Consider the following 23,490-nt stretch of genomic DNA (forward strand, 5'->3'; position numbering starts at 1 on the left):
GCATTTCCATTTCCACGATAACTCGAAAAGTTGTATCACCACACCTCAGAAGGCGCTGCTGCAGATCAATTCCAGCTTGAAATCGCTACTCTGCTTGCGAATATCCCAACTTGCTGATTGAGACATGGATTCTTTTAGGAATCGCCACGACGAATCACTATGGCTTGAGAGCTCGATGCAGAGCTCGACGCAAAGTACGATTTATCATCTAATCTGGTGAAGCCGTTATGATTTGGGTTGAGCAATGGCCTTAAGTCTGGACCAGTGTCCTGGGCGTTGTTGCGTCTGTTCAAGTAACCGGCGGCTGATTCTGGACTTGACGAACCGCAGCGTGCATCAAGCGTATTTCTTGCTAGGCGCTTGTGGCGTGCTGCAGCATATCGTTCCACGAATATCAATTTCAATTTCAAGATGCGAATTGATCCGGAAGTGTGATAGTCACCGTCTTCATCAGTAGGGACGATGTGTATCTTGGATTTGAGGAGTTTCCACATTTTATCGTCAATCTCGTATGGAAAGCCAACAAATTCGCCTTCCTGTATTCGAAAGTAATTCATGGCAGGGTCATAGAATAAACCAATTTGAGTCGTGTGTTGACAATCCTGAGGTATTTCATCCGGAAAGCGGCATGGGGGTTCCTCGTTGATAACCGGGTGAAATCTCACGCATGCGACCTTCAAAGCTTCCAAGTCGGTGAATAGCGGCCAGCGTGCTGCAAGAAGGTCCTGATGATAGGAATGATCACGGTGAACATCAATGTCGAGGATAGTCAGATGTTTGGTGGTGGTGCTGTAGAACGTCAAGGGAGGAGATACGAGTCTGCTCGACACATGCTATGTGATAGTCGGGCCATCACGACAGGCTCTGTGGTGTAGGCCCAGACGTTCGCTCTGGTATAAGCCAACGCGCATGAGTAAACCTGACTTTAAGATAGAAAACGTCCCGCTTAGTCGTGAATTGCCTGCAAGGGTAGCTTCGACCGACCGTTCTAGGAGCCAGTTTAGAAGTGTAGGGAAGACAAGAATAAACTGGCCCATCTTAGTCGATTCAAGACAATGCTGATGTGGTGTCAAACGTGAAGATACAGGGCAGAAAGTGATATGGTAGTAAGAGAATGACAAGTAGTGGTCCAACTTCTAGAAGCATTGAAAGCGGATAGCCTGAGTTGATATTGAGATGAAGTTAGTTGCAAGTTCACATCCATGTTCATGTGAAGGAGTAACTCACCATGAACACCGAAACAGCGGCGTACCTTCCTTCTGGGTCTTTTACTAAACGATTCCATAAAAGAAGAAGTTGCACCCGACTGTTCCAGAAATCCATCACTGTTGTGCCTCATGCCCGACTCATTCATACTTCTATTGCCAGTAGACTGTCTCCTGTCGCCCGATCATGTCTAGCTGGCTCTCTTCTCTCCGAATCATGCAATCATACCTAGGCAGATATGCAATTCTAGGCAACTGTTAGGAAGGAGATCTAAGGGGAACTTGGCAGGTCAGTGCATCGATATAGGTAGACAGATACCTAGGGAACCATGGTTTCTCTGCTAGATCGGTTGATAATAGACTTTGGTAACGAGACTGAACATCAATCCTTTGACGGCAGAAGATCACAAACATATGTTCCACTAACGTTGTTCTATCATAAGCTGTTGATCTAGACGAGACAAAAATCCACTCTGAAACGACCATGAGCAGAGATTTTACGGCAGTGTCTTATGGCCCCAGGTGATTCACATCCATAGTACGATTGTATCTACTATACGATATATACAGAAGGGATGACTCGCTGAATACTCGGCATCGTGATAAGCGTGCAAGAAAATAACAAAGGTGGTATATAAAAGGCCGTGACACGTATAAGCGATCTATAGTATATACAAAGAAACCGTAGAAACATATCCAATGTAGCTCATGTCCAGCATGAATGCCATCGTCCATCATATATCCCAAGCGCCCATCCAATACCCGTCATAAGCACCCTCTATAAAAAGACAACAATATACCCAAGGAACACAAACAGCGCTAATCCAACACCGGGTTTCGTAGTAAACGCACCACCCTCCTCCTTGACAACCTCATCTTCGAACTGACCCTGCACATTACCCCTTGGCCAGTATTCGCAAACAAGATACCATCCTTTCTCACCACACAACTTTCTCCCACATCCTACAGTGGTGGTGTCTTTCCAGACAAGCTGGGTGAAGTGGCCAGTCTCTTCATCAAACTCAGCTTCATCAAAGTCGTACTTCTCACGCTCATCACCCCAAGCCTCAATGCTAGCAGTGACATTGGGGTAACCTATAGCGAGGTTCTCGCCATAGGGACCACCAGAGTGCTCGAACTCGCAGTCATCGAGGTCATCGAGGTAGTCTGATGCAAACTCCTCGAGTGTCTTGTTCCACTTTAAAGCTGTAGCGTTGTGCTCTTCGCGGTAGAAATTTGTGCTGTTGAGAACAGCTGATGTGAAAGTGTCTTTCTCCTTCCATTCTGGCTCGTTGGAAGGTATGGATGCTGGTGCTGTAATTGTAACAACATCCGCAGCAAGGCTAGAGCCCAGGAGTAGAGAGATAAGAGGAAGTAAAGTATGCTTCATGGTGGAAAATATGAGTTTTGGTAGTACCAATCGGTGGTGTAAGTGGTTTCACAACGTGTGTAGCTTGTAGCTAGCTATATAGACACGAGGCGAGAGACCAATTGAAGCGAAATCACAGTTGATGTTCCTACAAAGACTTTTCTCACCATCAGACATAAAGCGCTCAACAAAATATAACTAACAATTCTTTGTCCTCTCAGCCTGGTTTTTCCTTCATCTTGGCCTTGGAATGGGCCTCTATGACGTATGCTCTTTCCAGCCAATAGCTGTACAGCACATTGCTCAGCTAACCTGGACTGGGTTGGTGACGAAGGACAAGGCTGGGCATTTCTTATCTATCACCAACTGCATCACTGAGTATCTCGAGTTGAGACTGATTGAAGTTGACGATGTAAACAATGTGAAACTTTTAGTGGAGGGTTGTCTATTCCAGCCTTATGCACACTTTACCTGAGAGTAGCTCAGTTGACTATGGAACTGAGACGGCGTCGAACTGGAGGGGTGTGGGCCACTCACTCATTCACTCACTACCTACCACCGCCATTAACGGTATCGATGGGTACTATTATTGTGGCTCGATAATGGCAACAATTGACATTTAATCGGTTGATGCCTCGAACAATTGTAGACCAATACATCACAGGACAGTTCAAGAAAACCCCCACGCGATTGACGCACAACATACCCTGGCCATTGGCGACATGTATGGTGATATTATGATATCAAGTCAAGTCCAAGTCCAAGTCCATGTCCATGTCCATGTCCGATAATAGGCAGTCCGAGTAAAGTGTGAGTCACCGGTTGATTAGCCCGAGGCCCCTACACTCTACACTACCTGCTTTGTTTCTAATTCTGTTTGTTCTCTCACTCTCCCAGTCCCAGTCCCACCTGTGCGCGTAACACATCAAACTAATCACGCACCCATGCGGATTCTAGTGGTCCCTCTATCATCGCAGCCGAGTTCTAGACTAACCAAGAGATCCCGATTCCTACCAAACAGCTCTTCTCAAAACGTGTATGGCCGAATACCGGTGATTAAATTGAGCGATTATTCGACAGCCACCTATCCTGAGCTGTTTGTGTACTCTGAGTGGCTGAACAAGAGATTGCTGAAACAGAATAAAGAAAAAGAAGATGCTCCGATCTAAGCATAAGCATGCTGTAAGCATTCTATCAGTCAGAATGTCTCACAGGTGAACTACCAAGTGCCGGTCTTCTTCCCGTGTCCAAGCAATCAGTCTACTTGGACTGCAACCCACAGCACACTTTCTGCTTGTACTGTACGTCAAGTCGCATCGCATATCGCAGATCTTTAACTTTTGAGTATAATAAACCAAGAAAATTGCAACGACAGAGGCGAAAAAGCTCCGACGCCGCGGCACTTGCTTGTTGAGTTCAACGTCAAGTCAAGCCAAGTTACAGTACTGTACAGTGTCCTTCAGCAATGTCATCCATATGTTTGTAAGTTAACTGTCATCACACCAACCTACAGTACCTACAGTCAAGGATCTTCAACGCCCCAGAAAACCACAGAAGCGCAACAGAAATAATTTAAAGAGATGATCGCAACAACACCCGTTGGTGATTCGCTCAGAGTCCTCAGGACCCTGCTGATCACCTCAACATAGGTGGCAGATCTCTTGGGCTCCAGCTTTAAAGCGCGACACCCAAAAGGACTTTGCCCGAATTTGGCGTCCCTTTGGTCTTTTCTTGATCTGGTTTGCACGCTTATAATCAAGTTTTCCCTCTTGTTGTCTTCTAGTCGCCTTTTTCGAGAGCGCCACTCTCTCACACTCTCGCCACTTTGGAAACAGCTCAGCCCGTTGTCAGTCGATATGTGCTGCACTGTAACTAGGCATGAATGAATGTGTATATGATTACAGTACTTGCAGTGGAACCACCCTTTGACTGAAGAAGAAAGCCGAAGCTCCCCTTGTTTTGCTCTACTGCAGAGCGTCAAGGCATTTCCAAAGAGAGAAAGAAAGAGGCATCCCATTGACATTACATTACGTACCTGGTTTCGAAACATTGCCGAATGTGATGAGCTTCGTTTCTGCACGATTGTCTTTTCCCGGTCCGAGGTTTAGCCATGTAATTCGAATTACCGGGGTAATCATTGGTTTGTCTGGTTGGGCTCGACCTCCAACACGCCGATTGTAGCCACGCCGGAATACTTTCCGCTTGTTCGCTAACGATTGGAAGTTCTTCAGCACAGACAGGGCGGTTACGATAGTTTCTTGATGTCGATAGTCGACTGCTATCCAACTGCTGTACTGTATTCCACCATCATCGACCCGGCCTCGTGGCGCAAAAGCAAAAAATTGCCCTGAAAGCAGACAAGGATGCCGAGTCCTGTAATAAATTACAGCACTGTAAATAACTCAACTCACATGCTACAGGGAAGCCAGGGACCTCTCGATCACCATTCAACTGCCTGGTCTGGAAAACGCCACAAGGCCCGCCGTTCGTGGGCAAACTCAAAATATCTCGTGTGTGGCAGCCCCTGCAGGGTCCCGAGGGCCCTGTAGCGAACGGAATATCGAATTACGCTGCTCAACTTCTGCTTCATGACTTGGCAATGCTTCAATAGCGCAACGAGTTCGAATCAAGACAATTACCTCTACTCCACATAACCTGGAAATTTGCAGCCCTTGCAAGGTACAGAATTGCTTCGTCTCTGTTATGTTTGTAAGGAATAGTGCAACAAAGTCATTAGAATGCCTCCACTGTTAGCTTACCGGCCCCATGGCTCTCGTTAGTTGAAATCTCTAGCGTATGCTTCGTCTGCTCGGCTTGTTAGACCACCTCATGGTAGCTCGCCACGGCATCAAAGATCCAAACAAACAGCAAATTTGTTATTCTAGGCCTCGAACAACATCTCGATGTTCGTCAAGGCTTAGATTATCGGACAAGTACGGACGCCCTGGCTGTAAGTACCCACCGAGTAATCCTCGGATCGTCGACAAAGCGTCCTCCCTCCAACGCAAGCAATTCTGCTTTCGTTTAGTCAAAAGACTAGCCCCATCTCTGATGGTCTGGGGAATGGGGCTTACCAGAGAGCCTCAATTACGGCAATAGAGAGCAGAATGGGTTTATCCGCCAGCTCTTCTGATTTGTTGGCTCTACACGCAAGCCGGCGGACTCCTATTAGTTCGTGATCCGTACGGGGACGTCACATCTTCCCCCGAGTCCCAGACCGAGCCACCAATGAAGATTCGCCTGCGCAATCCTCTGGAGCTAACGGTTCATGGCCACGAAGCTTACTCGTAAGTCCCAGGGAACAGGCAATGAAACTGAGATGAGAAGAAACTTAGAAAGAAAGTACCGCAGCATCCGGAACGCGTCCAGGCGGGCGTAGTAGAGCGCTGATCAGAATACTGCTGGGTTGGTTAGCCTCTGTCCAGATCAGCCATATACTATCAGTAGACGCTTGGGTCTTCATTTCCACAGCTCCTGTCAAGTTCCATTCAGTACGACGCCGCAAACAGCAAAATCTGGGGAAGTCAGGGATGGGCTGCTGGTGGATGGTGTGTGCGCCGTCAACAGCCAGGGGCCCTGCTAACGCAACGTCCGCTCCCCAGACCGGGGTTACAGCAGCTAAGCTTGCTAAGTTAGTAGCCAGCGCCCCCCCAGATTCTTGTGCTTGCTTGGAGCCCGGCAGGCCAGGTCTCTTGCTCCGTTAATTCTCGTAGAAAGGATCCCAGAATCCAGACTCCACTGAACAGAATTTGGGGTAGTTGAGAGCACGGTGACTGGGGAAAAAAGACAACAAGACAAGTCAGGACAGGGCAACCGATAGGTACAGTTGTGTCTTGTCCCAGACAGTAGTTCTCTGATACAGTGCGAAGGTCAGGTCAACCAATTGTCCCACTGGTCAAGAGTCGACGACAAGTGGCGTACAGGGGTTAAGATAGATGAGGATTGGAGGAAAGGGCGCAACTTAGAGAAGGGAAGGGAGGAAAAACGTGGATGAAATGATCGAAACTCCTCGTTGGTCAATCCCAATAGCTGGTCTCACACACATAAGCGCGTGGTGTGGCAGACCTTTTCTTTTCTTTCTTTCGTTGTCAATTCCCGATGATGAAAGAAAGAATCCATACTCGAACCACTGCCTTGCAACGAGACTGAATTCATTACCGGTACTAAGCGTACGGCTTGGTCGTCGGTATAGGCCATAGGGTATCAAAAGCGTGAGATCCCCTTATAGCGTCATGGTGATTCAATGCTATTTTGATCATGAACGGCCGACATCGCTCGTTCATGTCCAAAATGTAGCGAATCGTAAATCGTCAAATGAACAAGCATCAATCCCAAAGGGGTTGCAGAAGCCTCGAGCTGTGGGCCGATGCTGCACCTGACCTCTTTCATTCTTGGTCAATGGAGATATGCCTCTTTCTGGACCTGGGAGTCTGGGGTTGAAAGATCTCTCGATGAGCACTTGACTTACCGTATTGTGTATACAGACATACCAATGTATCATCCAACAGAGTGCTGTGCGGTGACGACAGATGCTTCTAAGCGAGAGAATAGCACGGCACAGCACACTCGATACCAGACCTGGCCTCTTCTCCAAATCGCTATGTAGGGCTGATACTCACTCAGTCCAGTTTCAAGCAAGTAAAAAAGTCTCCGACCATTACAGGTGGATTGTGTTGGAGATTCCCTGGATTTCACTCTTCCAGGGACCAACATACTCCAAGCCCGGCCTAGGAATGGGGTGTTGTATCATCCATCAAAGGTTCCGTTATTCCCAGTGCTCTCCAATATGTTGCTCAAATGTTAAATCCCTGCCGGCAAAAGGTTACAAATTGGAATAAGAAGTCCTTAGGAAGTCCTTATATAGGATGGTCTTGGCTCTCTCTCCGAGATGGTGGAGCGCATCTCTAATGCATTGACATTTGTTCCGATTAGTCGACTTCACTCCCAAGATGCTTGGCTAGTTAGTAGCCCGGCTTTCGACAGGAGAGAAGAAACAACTGAGACATCAACAAGAGAAGGGATCCCAGGATCGTTAATAGCAAAGAAGACTTGTTATAATAGAAGTGGGACGTTAGGCGGAGACTCAGCAGTGGGCACATCAGACGTCTTCAGTGCGTTGCATTCTGTATCGACTTGCAGTGCATGTTGGGGATTTCAGGATCACGTCCCACTATATGATGCTTGGCACATCTCGGGGCTGTGCAGCGGGTAGACAGGGGCAAGGATCGCTCTGCTAACATAGATGTCCATGCGTTAACTAAAGCACAGAGAGATGAGATAGTGATTTGGGGAAGCTTCATAGCGTGAATGACGTTCGACTATCTCACCATCGAGATAGAGCTTCTAATACGCCGCCAACCGTTGTTGACACCTCAAGTGCTTATGGCGCAAAGCCGCTTATTGCAGTGATTGGCGTGTAATTCCGCGGTTATCAGGATCAAATTGTCCATATGAGAAAACTGCATGCTTCAGAGATCTGTTCGGATCAGCATTGATTCATTCATTGTAAGGAATCAGAAGCTGAGAAACTGTTTCTAAACTGCATGATCTATCATACCTTCAACCACTGTGTTTGTGCACTGTGCTCTCGAGACAAACGGTGGTGCGGACATACTGTTCCCAAGCCGTGGTATCTGGAGACTGCAGGCAAAATTGGTCGTGTTCCTGGATTCTCGGTGAACTAGCTACTCAATTGGAGTAAAGACAAACTTGAGAGTGAGAGCTCCGCTTCGTGTGGTATCGCATCGCATCGCATGCCGTTCAACATGGAACAAGGGACTAGGCCACACATTTCTTGTGTTCGGCGTGGCAAGAAGGTCCTGTGACTGCAGTAGCGAACATGGCATGGCTTCCATGGGCTGGCTCGTGGTGTGTTGAACAGGGATCAAGGGCCATTCTGCAATTGAAACCCCATTCGTGCTCGCATTAGAACCCATGTTATGCTATGCTAGCAAGAAACCATGTCAAGTTAATTCAAGTCAAGTCGCGCCCACAGACAGCCGCGGCGGCGGGCGTTTGATGTTCATCAAATTCACCTGTCAATGTCAATCTGGCGGTGAGCAACTAAATAGTATAGTACAGTATAGTACAAAGACTCGATTAGTTTGGGACCGATCGAGGGATCCGTCGACGGCAGCGGGTACAAGGTCAGTTATCAGTAAAGAGTAGGAAACCAAGCGAGCACTAATTCATTGTTAGTGACAGATAGAGTCAGGTCTAGGAAGTAGCTTACAGCAGAGGATATGGGATATGGAAACGGGTGTTGGGTTGGCCATGATCCTGGCTACAGTACAGTATAACTCGACCCCTGAGCTGACGCCGCAATTGTATTCGTCGATTCTCTGGATGTAGAGCCAAGACCTAGTCCCTTTGGCTTGCTTGCAGGTGGATCGGGGGCGTAGCTTTCGCAAACATCGAGTATTGGTTCATTCTGACACTCTTCCTCTATTCCTGACGTCGCATCTGATGGGACTAGACAAAGTTATCCCGCGGCAGTTTTAGAGAGGAAGAGGCAACGAGAACGAGTCTAGGCCAGGTCCAGGTTCGATCCTGTGTGGCATCCTTTTTGGAAGATTCGCTGGCAATAACATGTCAGTATCAACACCGATGAGACTTGGACCGAGACTGAGACTGGACTGAGGATGCCTTATCCATGTGTGACACAACAACGTGCGGCCCCATTGCCCTAACGAAGCAGAGACAGTGAGGGTCAAGGGTCTGCGCACGGTCCTTTCCCTTCCCGATGTACTGTACGGATACATACAGGTGGCAGGTGCGGTGCCTGCCATTGACGATTTCTGATTCTGGTCCTGCCTGATCTGAATCCAACTCAACCTGGGGCGATTTCGAGTCTCGAACATTACTAATTCTCCATCAAAACGCAAGGGACGAATAGCTACGGTGAATGAGGAATTGCATTGCTGTGATGGGCTTTTTTGAAACAGACTAAAAGGTGGGTTCGTGGATCACGGTAACTTCCTCTCGGTGATAATCAACCCTTCTCTCTGTCTCTTGTCTCTCTAACTCTAATCGTTTTCACTGAAGGCATGCATGGATGTAGGTAGGTACCACCAAACTATCAGTTACACAGACGAATACCGGTACTGTGCTGCGCTGCACTTCGCTGCAAGTTCCACCCAGAGGTGGCAAATAAATTGTTCTGGACGGAATGAAGAACACTTGATGAGGCTGAACGAGGTCGATCCGTCACCGCCTGGTTTCCACAAAGAAAGTTCCGTAGAAGCGACAATCGTCAAGCAAGAAAGGGTCCTTGCAGTGGCTATCTGACACCGATAGGCAGAAGAACAGCCTAGGGCTTGGCCACGAACACGGCTTGAGCTAGGTGAAACGCACGTTGATCCTGCACTGCAATTGGCTCTGGCGAATGCGGATTTTCTTGTCACTCTCATGATAGGACGCCTGAGCTTGAGATTATTAGCTGTTCGCTCTCAATTATTATTACTCAATCTTTCTCTGTTCCTGGAGAAAAGCACCTCATCAGCACCTCATCCAATAAGCCGATTCAAACCAAGAAACACAAGTCTCACTCGCAATCAACATTGACATTAACACTCGTAAGCCATGCTATGCCGTTGCTATACATACATACCCATGTTGGCCGAGCCGTGAGCGATATTCATCTTCGCACAGTAGCGGGTCCAAGTCCAAGTCCAAGTCCAAATGGAACTAAGCCAACGTAACGCCCAAAGCACCAGCCGAGGACCCTATCGACGCTAAAAGCGAGGACAAATCAAATGGGATGGACCCGCTCAGTACTACAGACTTGAGGCAATCAGCTGGTAGATTCACAGCAGAGGCAATTGATCGACTGATTATGGCCGAATACCTTCCAACCTGATGTTATCCTGCGGGTCCAGATCCAGCAATTCACTCCCCGAAACTATTACCGACGTTGAATCGAATAGTGTCTACAGCACACAAAAACAAGAAATCGAATCGAGTTGCGAGGCTGCAAGATTGGATCATAGTCTCACAACTTGACCAAAGAAGCTCTAGTCACAAAGGTCGGTAGGAAAAGCCAAGACAAGGGTCAAATGAGCAGAGCCGCTGGGCGATCATTCCATCTCGTCTGTAAAAGCAGACTAGTTGTACGTATTGTTCTGACAAGCTGGCTACCGGACTGAGAGAGACGCCATGCCATCATTCTCAGACATAACGCGGTCTCGGGTTAATAATTGCCGCAGACCGACCCAGGACTAATCAGACGGGATGCATGCTTGAGACATGAGAGAGAACGAGAAAAAGAAAAAGAGTAGCGGGCGCTTGATATCGACATGGAACAGCTGCACGTCATCCATCGATAAGTTGTGAACGTACGGCAAGTGGAAGGTCCATATTTGAGTGATTCACTTGTATAATTGCGCGTCACATCCCTATCTTTGACGCAGTCCCTGTGGGCATTCTCCTGTCGATGGATTACGGCCTGGCAGAATGGATTCCCAATTGGGATCTGTGCAGACCGGCGACTAACGACTCCGTAACAGCTGTCGAACCAATCCTACATTGTTATTCTGGGGCAATATTAAGCGCCTGGGCAGGTACGGTATGAGAAGAAGGATACGAAGAGCCCAATCGACCGGAAACGGTCCTTGATAGATATCAATTGTTTTTTTGTGGTTTCGAATCTGAGTTAGACCGTACCCAAGATAGAGGCTAAACGTGCCTACCTGACTGTGCTGAACGCTAAGCTAATGGAAGCTACGTCCTCCCAAGCTACTGTACGGATAGCAGCTAGGTAATTGTCCAAGCGAGTTACTGTGCTGTACCGATCTAAGCCTCGACCACTCGTATCTTAGACTCCAGAAACACCCCGAGAGACCGTTCAAGGGTCCTTCTCCCTTGAGCTACTGTACTGTACCGTGGATATCTGCTTCACAACTCGCCCATTCCATAAACTGGATTCAAACACATGTTACATGCAGACGTTGTTCTGCATCTCGGGACGCTGCAATCCAGTCGTCATTCATCCCACCCCCGTAGCTATTTAGAGGTGCCAATTTGCATTTCCTCCCTGCGGAAGCTTGCACAGTGCATACTCGGTCAGTTCAACTTCAGCCCCAGTCAAGCCATGGAGTCCAGCCATCGGCCGAGCACACCTGTGCTGTACTGGACATTGTTAGAGTGTCAAATGCCGTGGCAAAAGACGGTTGCGCGGAGCGTCTACAGGAGTCCATGCCCAACGGGCTCTGTAATGAGGATGCACAAGCAAAGAACTTTGAGATTCTAGCCGGAGATGTTCGTGACACAATGCTGGCTGGAGATGGTTGACGTGCTATGAGCCAAGCCCAAGTACAGCCAACGGTGATAGCCTCTCCAAAGGACCCTGTAATTATCTGACACCAAAAAGCCCCCCTGTAAATCATGATAATCACACACAGCAAGCTAAATTTCAAATCCAGCCATGCCTCGGAAAGTAGCAAATGCGTTCGCCGCGTGATGTAATTATAGATTTAGTTGAGTTGCTGTGCCGTATTGCTGTACAGGCTCACTCCCAGAAGCCTTTTGGCTTTTGCGGCAGAAAGTTGCTGGGATAGATCGGCCTTTTTGTTAATCAAGGGTATCCATTGCCAGGTCTAGGCGTGATCCATCCCACCACCACAACCCAACTTAAGACGCACGAAGGGTTAAGGATCAAAAAGTAACGTCGTACTCCCGACCGCTCAGTATCCACCCATCCATTATGGGGGAGGGATCTGTGCTGTGAGCCGTGAGCCTCAACCAGGCAGGTATGTGACAGAAGAATTGTCCTCGAAGGCTTGGTGTGTTAAAATAAAGCAATCTAAGAGCGGCTCTAATCTATCATAAAGCAACTAAGCCATTTTGTCAATTACGCTTCTGGCGGTCACTTCTTCTGACACTCCAAGGCCAGGCCAAGCCCAAGTCAAAAAGCCCACGGTGAGGTGAGGGAGCATAACATGCTTTTTGACGACTTGATAAGATGACGGAGGTGAGGCAACTGACGAAAGCCTTCGGGGGCAGCGAGCCCGAATTGAATTCAATTGATGGATTCATCGAGTTGAAATGACGAATGTGGACCGAGGCACTGCTTGTAGATGCAATAGATACTATTCTACAACGAATAACAAAGGATCAAACAATCACATTCACAGCCTGATTTAGACCGGCCTCATCGATTAAACTGATGATGACTTCCTTGTGAGAATCTATGGCCATGTTAGGAGCCGGCAACTACAAATCTAAAAAGGCCAGAAGCTGAGAATTGACTTTTCTTTGAATTCATCACAGAATAAATGGAAGTGAACAGCTGCCATCACCCTTCCTTCCATCTTCACCTACCTTACTCCGAGCGAACCACGGGAAAGTCGATGCGCCCTAGAAAGAGAAAACGGCAACTGGAACCACACCCCCAAAGTCCCTAAGTCGAATTGAAGTCGGCGTACAGTGCCCCGCACCGTACTCTCTGGCTCCTTCCCTTGCCATCCTTGCCTTTACCTGGGTCCCCGTTCTGTTCGGCACCAACCTAACCTAACCTACCTACCTTCCTCCTTCTGCTGCACCTGCCACCACTGCCTCAAACTCTCTTTCTCTTCCACTTTCTCCAAGCAGCTACTGCTTCACTTCTCAACAACGATCTGAATCTGAATTGCTTCATACTATTCTCCATCTATATTTCTCTCTACGCCTGGAGGAACATGATAGCGTCGCCTCAACAATACGTTTTCTTTTCACGTTGATAGCCTTATTACGTTTATACACCTACAGTACCATACCTACCTCCCCTCCCCCCACCAAAAGTGACGAACCGCGCCCGCCGCCCGCCGAAAGACTCCCCGCCATTCTATCGCTGCTTCTCAGTCGCCCAATCTCGTGCCCCACGACGAACTGTTGCGAGCACGACAGCGAAACCCTCACTTTTTTGACCCTCGCGAATGCGAATTTGAGCCAGTCGACCTGCGATGGTAATTAACGACTCTGGCGTAAGAGTCTCGCACCCCAACCTCGCCATGTCCGCTACCGCTCCTACAAATGCCGCCGCTGGCACCGCACCCTCCACCACCGACGACTCTGGTGAGCTATCCCGCCTTCGCCGGCACTGCCCCTCGTACTTCTGAGTTCGACTTGATCCGCGCGCCGCCGCCGACCAGACTTTCCGATTTTACATGCTGACATATATAGCCTCAACCATCACTGTCAACACAAAGACGCCCAACTTCCCTCCCCCAAAGACGGACAAGCCTCGTCCTCACGTTTGCAGCACCTGCTCCCGTTCGTTCGCCCGATTGGAACATCTCAAGCGACACGAACGCTCTCACACAAAGGAGAAGCCTTTTGAGTGCCCCGAGTGTTCAAGATGCTTTGCTCGCCGTGACCTGTTGCTGCGTCACCAGCAGAAGCTGCACCAGACTTCGACACCGGCTTCCCGTCCTCGTAATCGTCGTGAGTCCACAACCGGCGTTGCTCCTGGCCAGAGCCGTGCTCGCAAAAACAGCGTCGCTGGCAATGTAGCAGCAGTTGCCGCTGGCGCAGCAGCTCCAGCTTCAAATGCCGCATCCAACACAATGCGGCCCCGAGCCAACACCATTAGTCATATTGATGTTTCGGCTTTACAGATGAACTCTGCTAATGCTGCTGTGGCTCGCGGTGCGCCTCACGGCCACACTCACAGTAGACATCCCAGTCTTGCCGGTTTGCCGATTCACAATATGGATCATTTCTATGGTGGCATGTCCGCTGCTATGGGCCAGCGTTCGATGCAACCTGGCCTCCCTAAGCTTGATGCTGGAGCTTTCAATAGCCTGGATTTTGTTAACCCTCTCAGGACGGCGCCTTCATTGTCCGCCTACAGCACCGAGTTCGAATTTGACAACATGCTCTTCGGTGGAACGACAGTCAACCCCAACAACCTCCATTACAATGATTCACCGCAGGCGATGAATTTGGAACAGGCTTCGCCTTTCGGAAACGGGATCGATGGGATGCACACAGGTCAAAACTTTGACGATAGCATTGACTGGTTGACTGGTTTTGAGCACCAGATGTCATTCGCGAACGAGAATGTGATTGATGGATCTAGTCCGTCCGCAATCAGCACGACTAGTCAGAGTGGGATTAGCGATGTTATGTTGGATGGGTCGAATCATCCCGCACCGGCTGGGACAAGTGCTATGTGGCAACAACCTGTGATGCCGCCTCCACAGATGCCTACGAACCCCTTTGCGATGGATCTTAATGGTTCAGTCTTTCCGGATCTCCTCAACGGAGCACCGTTATCACCTCAGCCAGCTACTCAAAAGATCAATGACCCTTACTTCTCTACGCCTCCACCCTCGCTGAGCTCGTTGAGTCCCTCTGTCGTGACGGGGCTCAACACCCAGAACATTAACCAGACCCTTGGCTTTAACGCCGGCCCGGAGACGCCATCCTCCCTAAATGGCGGCAACCACGGTGCTTCGCCCGTGACCACCATTACAGATGCCACCCGGCATGCCATCGTGAACATCCTGTCCCAGTGCCTGCCCTTTGGGGGTCGTAAATATTCCTTTACTTCTCAAGGCTCACCTCAATCTCCTCTCTCCCAGACTGCCGGCAATGCCGCCTCTCCTCAAGCAGCCAATTTGCCCAGTACTCAGGACCTCCAGCGATATGTCGGTGCCTATCTAGCTTATTTCCACCCTCATCTGCCTTTCCTGCATCTTCCAACATTGTCCTTCGATATGCCTCTTTCCAATAGTCGTCCAGGTGTAGGTGGTAGTGGTTGCCTTATCTTGTCCATGGCCGCCATCGGTGCGCTCTACGAGATGGAAGTCACCATATCTCGAGAGCTGTTCGAAATGGCCAAGAAAATGATTTTCTTCTATCTTGAAGAACGTCGAAAAGCAGATGTTCGAAAAGCAGACATTCGTCGAAGTACCCCAACTGATCATAGCAACGACGGTGGAGTCCATACTCCAGTATGGCTTGTTCAGGCGATGCTTCTGAACGTCGTCTATGGTCATAACTGCGGCGACAAGACTGCCAGTGATATTGCTTCAACCCACTGCGCTGCTCTGGTCAGTCTAGCTCAAGCAGCTGATCTCCTTCGGCCCGGTCGTTCCAACGCCTCTGACAGTCAAGATATTCAGATGGCTGAAGATGGGAGCTGGAATCCCAACAAGGAACCCGACCAAACGGAGTGGTTGCGATGGAAGTCAGGAGAAGAGCGGAAACGAACCCTATACGCAGTCTTTATACTCTCCAGCCTTCTGGTTTCTGCGTACAACCATACACCTGCGTTAACTAACTCGGAAATCTTCCTGGATCTTCCGTGCGACGAGGAGTTTTTCTCGGCCGAATCGAGCGCTGTATTCCACGCCAGAGGTGGAGCAGATGCCGCGGACCACAATAGAATGACTTTCCACGAGGCTTTGGGCGACCTTCTTCACGCCAACGATAAGACACATCAATTCTCCGCGAACGGCCAATTCGATCCCTCGACAGATGGTAGAGATCTGATGGCATCGCCACTTCGCACTAGTACGTTTGGCTCACTGGTCCTCATCAACGCACTTCACAACTATATCTGGGAGACACGACAGAGACACCACAACAAAGTTTGGACAAACGAAGAGACGGAGAAAATGCATAGACATATCGAGCCTGCTCTCAAGGCATGGCAGGCAGCTTGGGCAAGCAACCCTCATCACAGTGTTGAGCGCCCAAATCCCTTTGGTCAAGGCCCCCTGTCAGCCGATGCAATTCCTCTGCTCGATTTGGCGTACATTCGGCTCTTTGTGAACCTTGGACGCTCAAAGGAGAAGTTCTGGCAGCGAGATTGGGACGGTATGGCCGAGGAACTTTCTCGTGGCAATGAGATCATTCAGCATGCAGAGCAATCACCAATCTCAAACTCTGAATCTGGCAGCACCGAGCCTTCAGACAACTCCAACAGCTCCGGATTCGCAGAATCACCTGCAACTCAGACGTCATCAATGGACTTTTCAAACACCAAGTATCCTCTTCAGCCAGGATCCTCCAACGTTTCGGGCAACGCCACTTCTCGTCGGGAGAAGCATTTGCGAAAGGCTGCCTTCTATGCTGCGGATTCGCTCGCCATGTCAGATAAACTCGGTGTCACCTTTGCCGACTTTACAAGCAGGGAGCTTCCACTCCAATCCGCCCTCTGCGCCTTCGATTGTGCTCAGGTTCTTGCGGAATGGATCGCTACGCTACAGGACCGGGTTGGCTGCTACCTGGGTATTCTCGGTAAGGATACAGTCGACCTTACTGAAGTTCACGCGATCATGCTCTTGGAGGAGGAAGATGTTAAGCTGCTTGGTAAGGTCCAGGAGGTTTTGTCCTCGGCAGAGATCAAGATGAATATGCTGGGTGGACAAGAAGTCACCGCGGACATGGATGGTCACAATGGCTACGCTGCGAAGCTGCTTCGAATTACTGCTCTGATGCTAGACAAGGCAGCAGTTTGGCCCGTGACACGTCTCAAGGCTCGCTGCCTGGAAGCTCACGCAAACTTCATGCGAACTCGTGCTGAAAGGTCCATCATTCCTCAACACGAGTCACGAGTGTAATCATAGATTTGATTGAAATAGCAACGTTACGAGCTCATAGCTCCACCTGAGGAACAATTACGAATAGCAAGCGTTATATCGAGATATGTACACGGTTGGGGAGGGTTGTTTCTTCTGCGTCAACACATCGTCACCGGCTTGACGCATCGCAAAAGTTCACATGAACACCTCACACAAAAGTCTATGGCTTTTATTTGCAAATTATTGGTTTAGGGCATGATTCGGCTTGCCCATGTGTATGTTTAGCGTTTGGGCGTTTGGCGGTTGCTTTATCAACAGCTTTGTTGTCGGCACAACAGCATTGGGATCTTATCACACCATTGCTTTTGCCTGGATTTATCAGGGTTGTAACATGGAAGCATGACGAAGTCACATGAATCGGATATTGGTGAAACGACCAATGGGCAAAGAAACACTTGAACTGGGAACGCCATGTACAAATTCTTGCGGTTAAGTTTCGTCAGTGTTGCCCCCGAAGCACAGTATAGTAGTATATGTATAGCGATGTTACTAGAACATGTCGAAGAGAGCAAAAAAGGATCTATGTCAACAAATTCTGTCACCATGTTGCACGTATGTACAAGGTGTGCCATCTTTTGTGTTCTCGAATATGTAGTCCTAGTCAGATACAGATTACGAGCAAAAGACTCGAGAGTCGTCGTCTGTTAAAATGTAGAAACAGTCTTTAACAAATACCTGTAGACACGCATCATGAGAGAGGTCTCATGAGGACAAGTAGCTTGGTAGTAATTGAAGCAAACGATGACAATCGAACGATACGATTTTACAGGCTGATGCTCCCGTTGCTTACCTATTGTTTAGGCAGAAGTTGAAACATTAACTAAGGGGAGGTTCGGTGGGTTAAAAGTGGCCTCTATGCATATGCAAGCAGTATCGCTTCTAGCGTAACCTCACCTGGAACTATCCTCACAACATCTCCTCTTGAACTTGACAAGCCAACACCAACATGACAGAACAAGACTCATTAGAAAAGACTCCTTCAGAGTTCAAATTTACCTTTGACGACTCGGTCTCAGAATGGAACGTCAACCATCGCGAATGGCTTAAGACGCACGACAAAACATGGGACTCCCTCGCAACAGGTGCTCTCATCTTTGACGCTTCCAACCGCATTTTGCTGCTGCAACGTGCTCCAGACGACAGCATGCCCAACAGATGGGAAATCCCCGGTGGAGCCTGCGACGACGAGGATGAGAGTGTCCTACACGGCTGTGCGCGCGAGCTCTGGGAAGAAGCAGGTCTAGAAGCCATGCACATTCGTCACGTTATACCTGACGGCGCAGGTGGAAAGCCTGGGCAGGTGTTTACGAACAGGACAGGGAAGAGATTCTTCTGCAAGTTTAGCTTTGAAGTTGATGTTGTGGATACGCGGGATGTGAAGTTGGATCCCAAGGAACATCAGGATTATGTGTGGGCAACGGAGGAGGAGGTCAAAGTGCAAAGGATGAGGGAGGGCGATAGGGAGATTCCTCTGACGAATGCTATCATGGTGAGGGTTGTTGAGATGGGCTTTGCCTTGAGAAAGGCTAGACAGGATGCTTGAGGCTTTTGAAGAAACTTATATTAATATTACACTTGTTCTGTTGTTAAAAGACAATATGTAACTCCTATGTCCGTATGTAATTTCATCATGAGTCGTGTGAGGTATCATTATCCACCACTCGTAGTCCAAACTTTTCAGCATATCATATATTTAATCATCACAGCTTTCTTCAAAGCACTTCATTCAAGCTCAACATGAATGTTTGTCAAGATCATATAATAGTCTTTGGAGATAGCCACTTCCCAATAAGGAGAGCTCGAGCAGCGACGTTGCAAGCTCCCCCCACGGCAGTCAAAGCAGTGAATAGACCAGCTAGAGCCTCAGGTCCCATGTTCTCAAGCATGGCACCACTGGTGGGGAGAGCGATGAGGAGTGCGAACGCAGTGACAAAGTTCATCATGCCTTTTTGATGGTTAGTCGAGGCTTTATTTCTTAGAGAATTGTGCGTCCTTACCATAATAACGTCCATAGTCTTTGGCCTCGCAGGTTTTACCCATACACACTGGCATATGTCAATCACGATGTTAAGAAGGGGTTCCAGTCAGAACTTACCAGGTGTAATAGAAAGGAATGAGCCAGATCCAAAACCCCAGAGGGCAGACCAAGCATATAGAGCCGCAGCCGACTTGGTACCAAAAGGAACAAGCAGCGCACCCATGAAGACAATGGTAAAGACAGCCATAGCAAGAAGAATATTGAAATGCCCGTACTTGTCACCGATAATCCCCGGAATGATTCTACCAAGCGTAGACGTCGATCCGATAACAGCAAGTAAAGTGAAGCCGTTCTCGGGAGTGAAGCCGACGCGCGTAGAAATAGACGGCAAAAGACCCGAAATACTGAAGATGACAAACTCAAACATGAAAATTCCACCTGTGACGAAACAGAACGCAGGAGATTTGAAGGCTGTGAAGTTGAGTGTCGAACTCTTGGGGCTTGCCTGACCTCCCGCGGCTGTAGAGTTCTTGTAGAGCTTGTTGAAAGGGATGAAGCAGATCATGCTGGGGAGGAGCAAACCAGCTGATATAAACGCCATGATTCGCATAGACCACTGCCATCCAATGTTGGGGTATGTAGATCGTAGGATAAGAGGGAACATGACAGCTCCGATGGATGATCCTGCGAGTGTAATACCCATGGCCAGACCACGCTTGCGGACAAAGAGCTTTCCCACAACAGCTATCGCGACGACCATTGTCATTGCAGCGCCGATACTACCAAACACTCCTAGGCAGAGCATGAAGTGCCAGTATTCGCTACATTCGGCCATGAGGAGGAACATGGCGACGTATAGAACCGCTCCTACTGGGCCGATGATGTTGGGGCCATGAACATCTACCATGGGACCGACTTGGACGTTGAAGATCAGAGAGAGAAAAAGAAACATGCCACTGATCCAACCGACCTCTCCTTCGCTGTAGTTGTGAAGTTGATTTATGCTGAGATATGACTGGACTGTACCGAGGGAGTTCATGAAGCCTTGAGATGTTGTTAGAAGAGGATGGTCATTGTATGTCGTTTTATGCTTACCAAATGTAGGAACCAACGCCAAAAAGGATCCAAGAACGCAAAGCCACGCACTGATCGACTTTTCTACATCTTGACCTGGGGCATCCTCTGTGTTTGGTTGTGCTTCGGCGTCTGGGTTCACGTTGGACATGGTAGCCATTATAGGATCAAGCCCATAAGCTGCCCAATTGGCATTTTCCTGGAAACTCGGCCGCCGAACATTTTCCTCGTCAGGCGTCGAAGGGATCATGTTTCCAATTCGTACTGCAATACAAGGTGTAGAGATTATAGAATAGAATAGAATTGTATGGTGTTGAGCCTAGTATATATGCATAGACGGGATGTATTCCCGCGCCCACCGTTTCCTTAAATCCTTTCACTTTTTTCTACGGTCTAGTCAGATAGTTCACCAATCATATAACTCAATCTTACAAAAAAGGGCTGATTTTAGATTCTAGACTCGCAGATTCTAGCGTCGTCAAAAGCACGCCCTGCGACTTCTCTCGTTCTCCTTGACCGGATCGGAAACGGAGACCGATGGTGTGAAGACCTAGTCTGCCTAGTCACACAAGTCGGTGTAAGCGAAGAATACTACGGTACAGTTCAAGATTTCGTTTACCGAGGGGTGGAAAAAAACTAATTGGGATGTTATTATGAGAGCATGATAAGGTGAGTGGCGTTGCGGGGACCGGAGAGTCCATTTTTGAGTCATAGATCAAGCAATTGCCAAGGATGAAATCTTTTTACATTTGCATATGGGTATGTTTCTGGAATGAGATATCGGTAAATGAGTTGATAAGGTGGTCCTATAACTTCCAAGCAACTAATAGTTTTGGGCGATGGTTCAATAAAGACTTCTTGGGTTGTGACATACGCCTTAGCTGATATCCAGTTCGAGGGTTAAATACACAACTAGGAGAACTCTTGATTCAACGATAAGCCAACCTCCTGTCTATACATCTCTATATAAACAGCTGAATTTTCTCATCTCACAAGTCTGTGTGTGATGGCTTCTAAGAGAATCGGCGAGATATCCTTCAGGGTAAATAGAACCCAATCAATGAGTCCATCAACTCTCGTCACTATATCCATTATAGACCAAGTCACTCGGTATTTTGTTTCACTCCTTGACATCATTCTTTTCAACTCTCATCATTACACTTGCTGACCGCGGTGAACGATCATGGCTCATCAAACATACCGAGTCCTCAAATCACCATCAACCTCAGCAAGATGGTCACACAGACGGTAACACCATGGAAACCTTTCTCGCCCCATCTTGAAGTGAATGAGAATAGTCTCAAATACCGTGACAAAGGCACTCTATTTCTCATGTCTATATAAACGCTTCAAGGGGGCAGTCCTCTACCTTCCTAGTATTACAATTCCTAGTATCAATCCCGCAGCCATGACCCGAGACACGCACTCTCCTGATATATATACATTATTTTCACAATGTATAACAAACATAGACACTATACTCCGCGATATAAGCTATCAGCCAGCCAGTTTCAAGGCGAATTTCCCCCTCGAAGACGATATACGAGATATTCGCCAGGATTTTAACCAATGGGGTATACGCTACGGAGCAAACCGCAGTATACATTCGACACTATCACTCGACTACAAATTTCGAAAACAGGACTATACTAGATCTACGATACAGTCACAGCTTGGACACATGGCGGAGGATCTAGAGGGTCGTAAGTTAAGTTGTTCCTGAGGAATGTTAAGAACATTAACGTTTTCTGGGTAGTTGAGAAACTATGTAAAGGGGAAAGTTACCAAGGTGATGCAAAGGTGATTTTCAGCAGAGTTGAGAGTGTGGTGAATGAGCTGATACGTTTCTTAGGATATCTTCCTAAGGAGCTATGGCTTGAGCAGGATAAGTGAGACCAGGTTGTAGATAGATCTAGTTCCATAGACTGATATATAGAACGTTTACTTGGGGCTATCATTCTAGGCATACCTGTTCTTGGTAGAGAAAGCATGGCGATAGGAGCTTGTATGGACCTGGTTATGCATATGGAGTAGGAGACAAGAGGCTCAAGCACTCTACGCTGAGTCAGTTCCATAATCACAGGTGACTCTGCATGTATGGACATCGCTTCTGTACTGGAAGCGTACTTGCAGCAATGGTATGTTGTTCGACTAGATTCTTCCACTCTAGAGACAATTGTAAACAGTGCTCTGACTCAGCATGAGCGTGTGTTTACCTTCCCCTGAGTCCAATTACCTCTGGCCTACGAATTTGAGCTGTTACACCGTAAGTTAAATTCCTCTCTGTAACTTAATCAGGGCTATAGCTCTTACCATGTACACAAACTAACGATTTAACAGTCAACAATTGCTTTTGACAAGCCCATCACGCACGATAGTGTTGTGCGCCTATCCGTTACATTTCAACATGTCAAGCCATTGCCTGTGACTAGCTACCACTCAGAGCCTCTGATTGTGCTGTAAAGGTCAGTCTGATGCACCTTCAGTTATTGAGCTTCACGATAGTGAGTAACTACCTAGTTATTCGCCTATCATGAGTCAAATAAGCATATAGACATGTGGTACATCTCCTGACATTAAGCATGCAAGCACACACTTTCAACACATTTGCAACCTTGTCAATAAATAACAAGTACTAACAATGCCATCTGACAGAGCAAGCTATTCTGACTCTAGCGTCGCTACATTGGTAGTAAAAGTCTTGTCGAGCCTGAGACGCCTCGTCGAAGTGGCATACGAGCGACACGACAACTCAGTGTGGCCATTGACCTCCCAAACACATGGCCTACAGCTCAGATTCTACACATGGGTAAGAGAAACTAAAGCCGATACCAGACAGTCATCTCCAGGATCATTCGAGACTAGGTTCGACAAAAGCGCTGAGCTTTCAAATATCAAGCGTGCTATCGTCAATCTCGGCAGTGCAGTCAACCGTTGTATGTATAATACAGTCCCAGTATTGTGTATATTGCTGAAAATAATAGTGATAGCTATAATTGATGTTCCGTCGTCCCGGTTCGATGAAAATGAACTGTTGGGGGCTGCCGCGGTTTTTGAGGGAGACATGAGGAGTCTCAAAAATCTGGTGAAACCCAAGCCGTGAGGCTGAAGGACGGTCAGGTTGGGATAGGATTCTAAGGGTGGTTCTCGTAGAGTAGGTGGCTGAATGTTGGCAATGCAAAGGCACTGCGCTCTTGATGAGACCTTCTTTCATATCTCACATTAGACTCGCGTTTGTAATCGATCACTGGTGAAGCTGAAAATAACCCAGTAGATGTATATTATGGCCACTTGAAA

The 23,490-nt window shown here is 48.1% G+C and overlaps 4 protein-coding genes across 4 annotated transcripts; 2 read left to right on the forward strand and 2 right to left on the reverse strand.

The window, feature by feature from the left end:
* Nucleotides 1-1,983: 1,983 nt before the first annotated feature.
* On the reverse strand, nucleotides 1,984-2,595 carry FIESC28_05190 (uncharacterized protein; the record flags this gene model as incomplete). Its single annotated transcript, XM_031159337.1, has 1 exon — nucleotides 1,984-2,595. The coding sequence occupies one exon, from the start codon at nucleotides 2,593-2,595 to the stop codon at nucleotides 1,984-1,986; it is 612 nt and encodes a 203-aa protein (XP_031016575.1).
* Nucleotides 2,596-13,559: 10,964 nt separating this feature from the next.
* Nucleotides 13,560-17,120, forward strand: FIESC28_05191 (uncharacterized protein; the record flags this gene model as incomplete). The annotated part of the gene is made up of 2 exons (XM_031159338.1): nucleotides 13,560-13,623; nucleotides 13,732-17,120. 2 exons carry the CDS (start codon nucleotides 13,560-13,562, stop codon nucleotides 17,118-17,120), a joined length of 3,453 nt encoding a protein of 1,150 aa, XP_031016576.1.
* Nucleotides 17,121-18,087: 967 nt separating this feature from the next.
* FIESC28_05192 (uncharacterized protein) lies at nucleotides 18,088-18,684 on the forward strand (the record flags this gene model as incomplete). Its single annotated transcript, XM_031159339.1, has 1 exon — nucleotides 18,088-18,684. One exon carries the CDS (start codon nucleotides 18,088-18,090, stop codon nucleotides 18,682-18,684), a length of 597 nt encoding a protein of 198 aa, XP_031016577.1.
* A 211-nt stretch (nucleotides 18,685-18,895) lies between these two features.
* Nucleotides 18,896-20,443, reverse strand: FIESC28_05193 (uncharacterized protein; the record flags this gene model as incomplete). Its single annotated transcript, XM_031159340.1, has 4 exons — nucleotides 18,896-19,086; nucleotides 19,139-19,186; nucleotides 19,237-20,163; nucleotides 20,215-20,443. The coding sequence occupies 4 exons, from the start codon at nucleotides 20,441-20,443 to the stop codon at nucleotides 18,896-18,898; spliced, it is 1,395 nt and encodes a 464-aa protein (XP_031016578.1).
* Nucleotides 20,444-23,490: the final 3,047 nt, after the last annotated feature.

This window comes from Fusarium coffeatum (assembly GCF_003316985.1).
Source record: "Fusarium coffeatum strain FIESC_28 chromosome Unknown BRIP53273_contig_112, whole genome shotgun sequence".
In the NCBI taxonomy this organism is placed as follows: domain Eukaryota; kingdom Fungi; phylum Ascomycota; class Sordariomycetes; order Hypocreales; family Nectriaceae; genus Fusarium; species Fusarium coffeatum.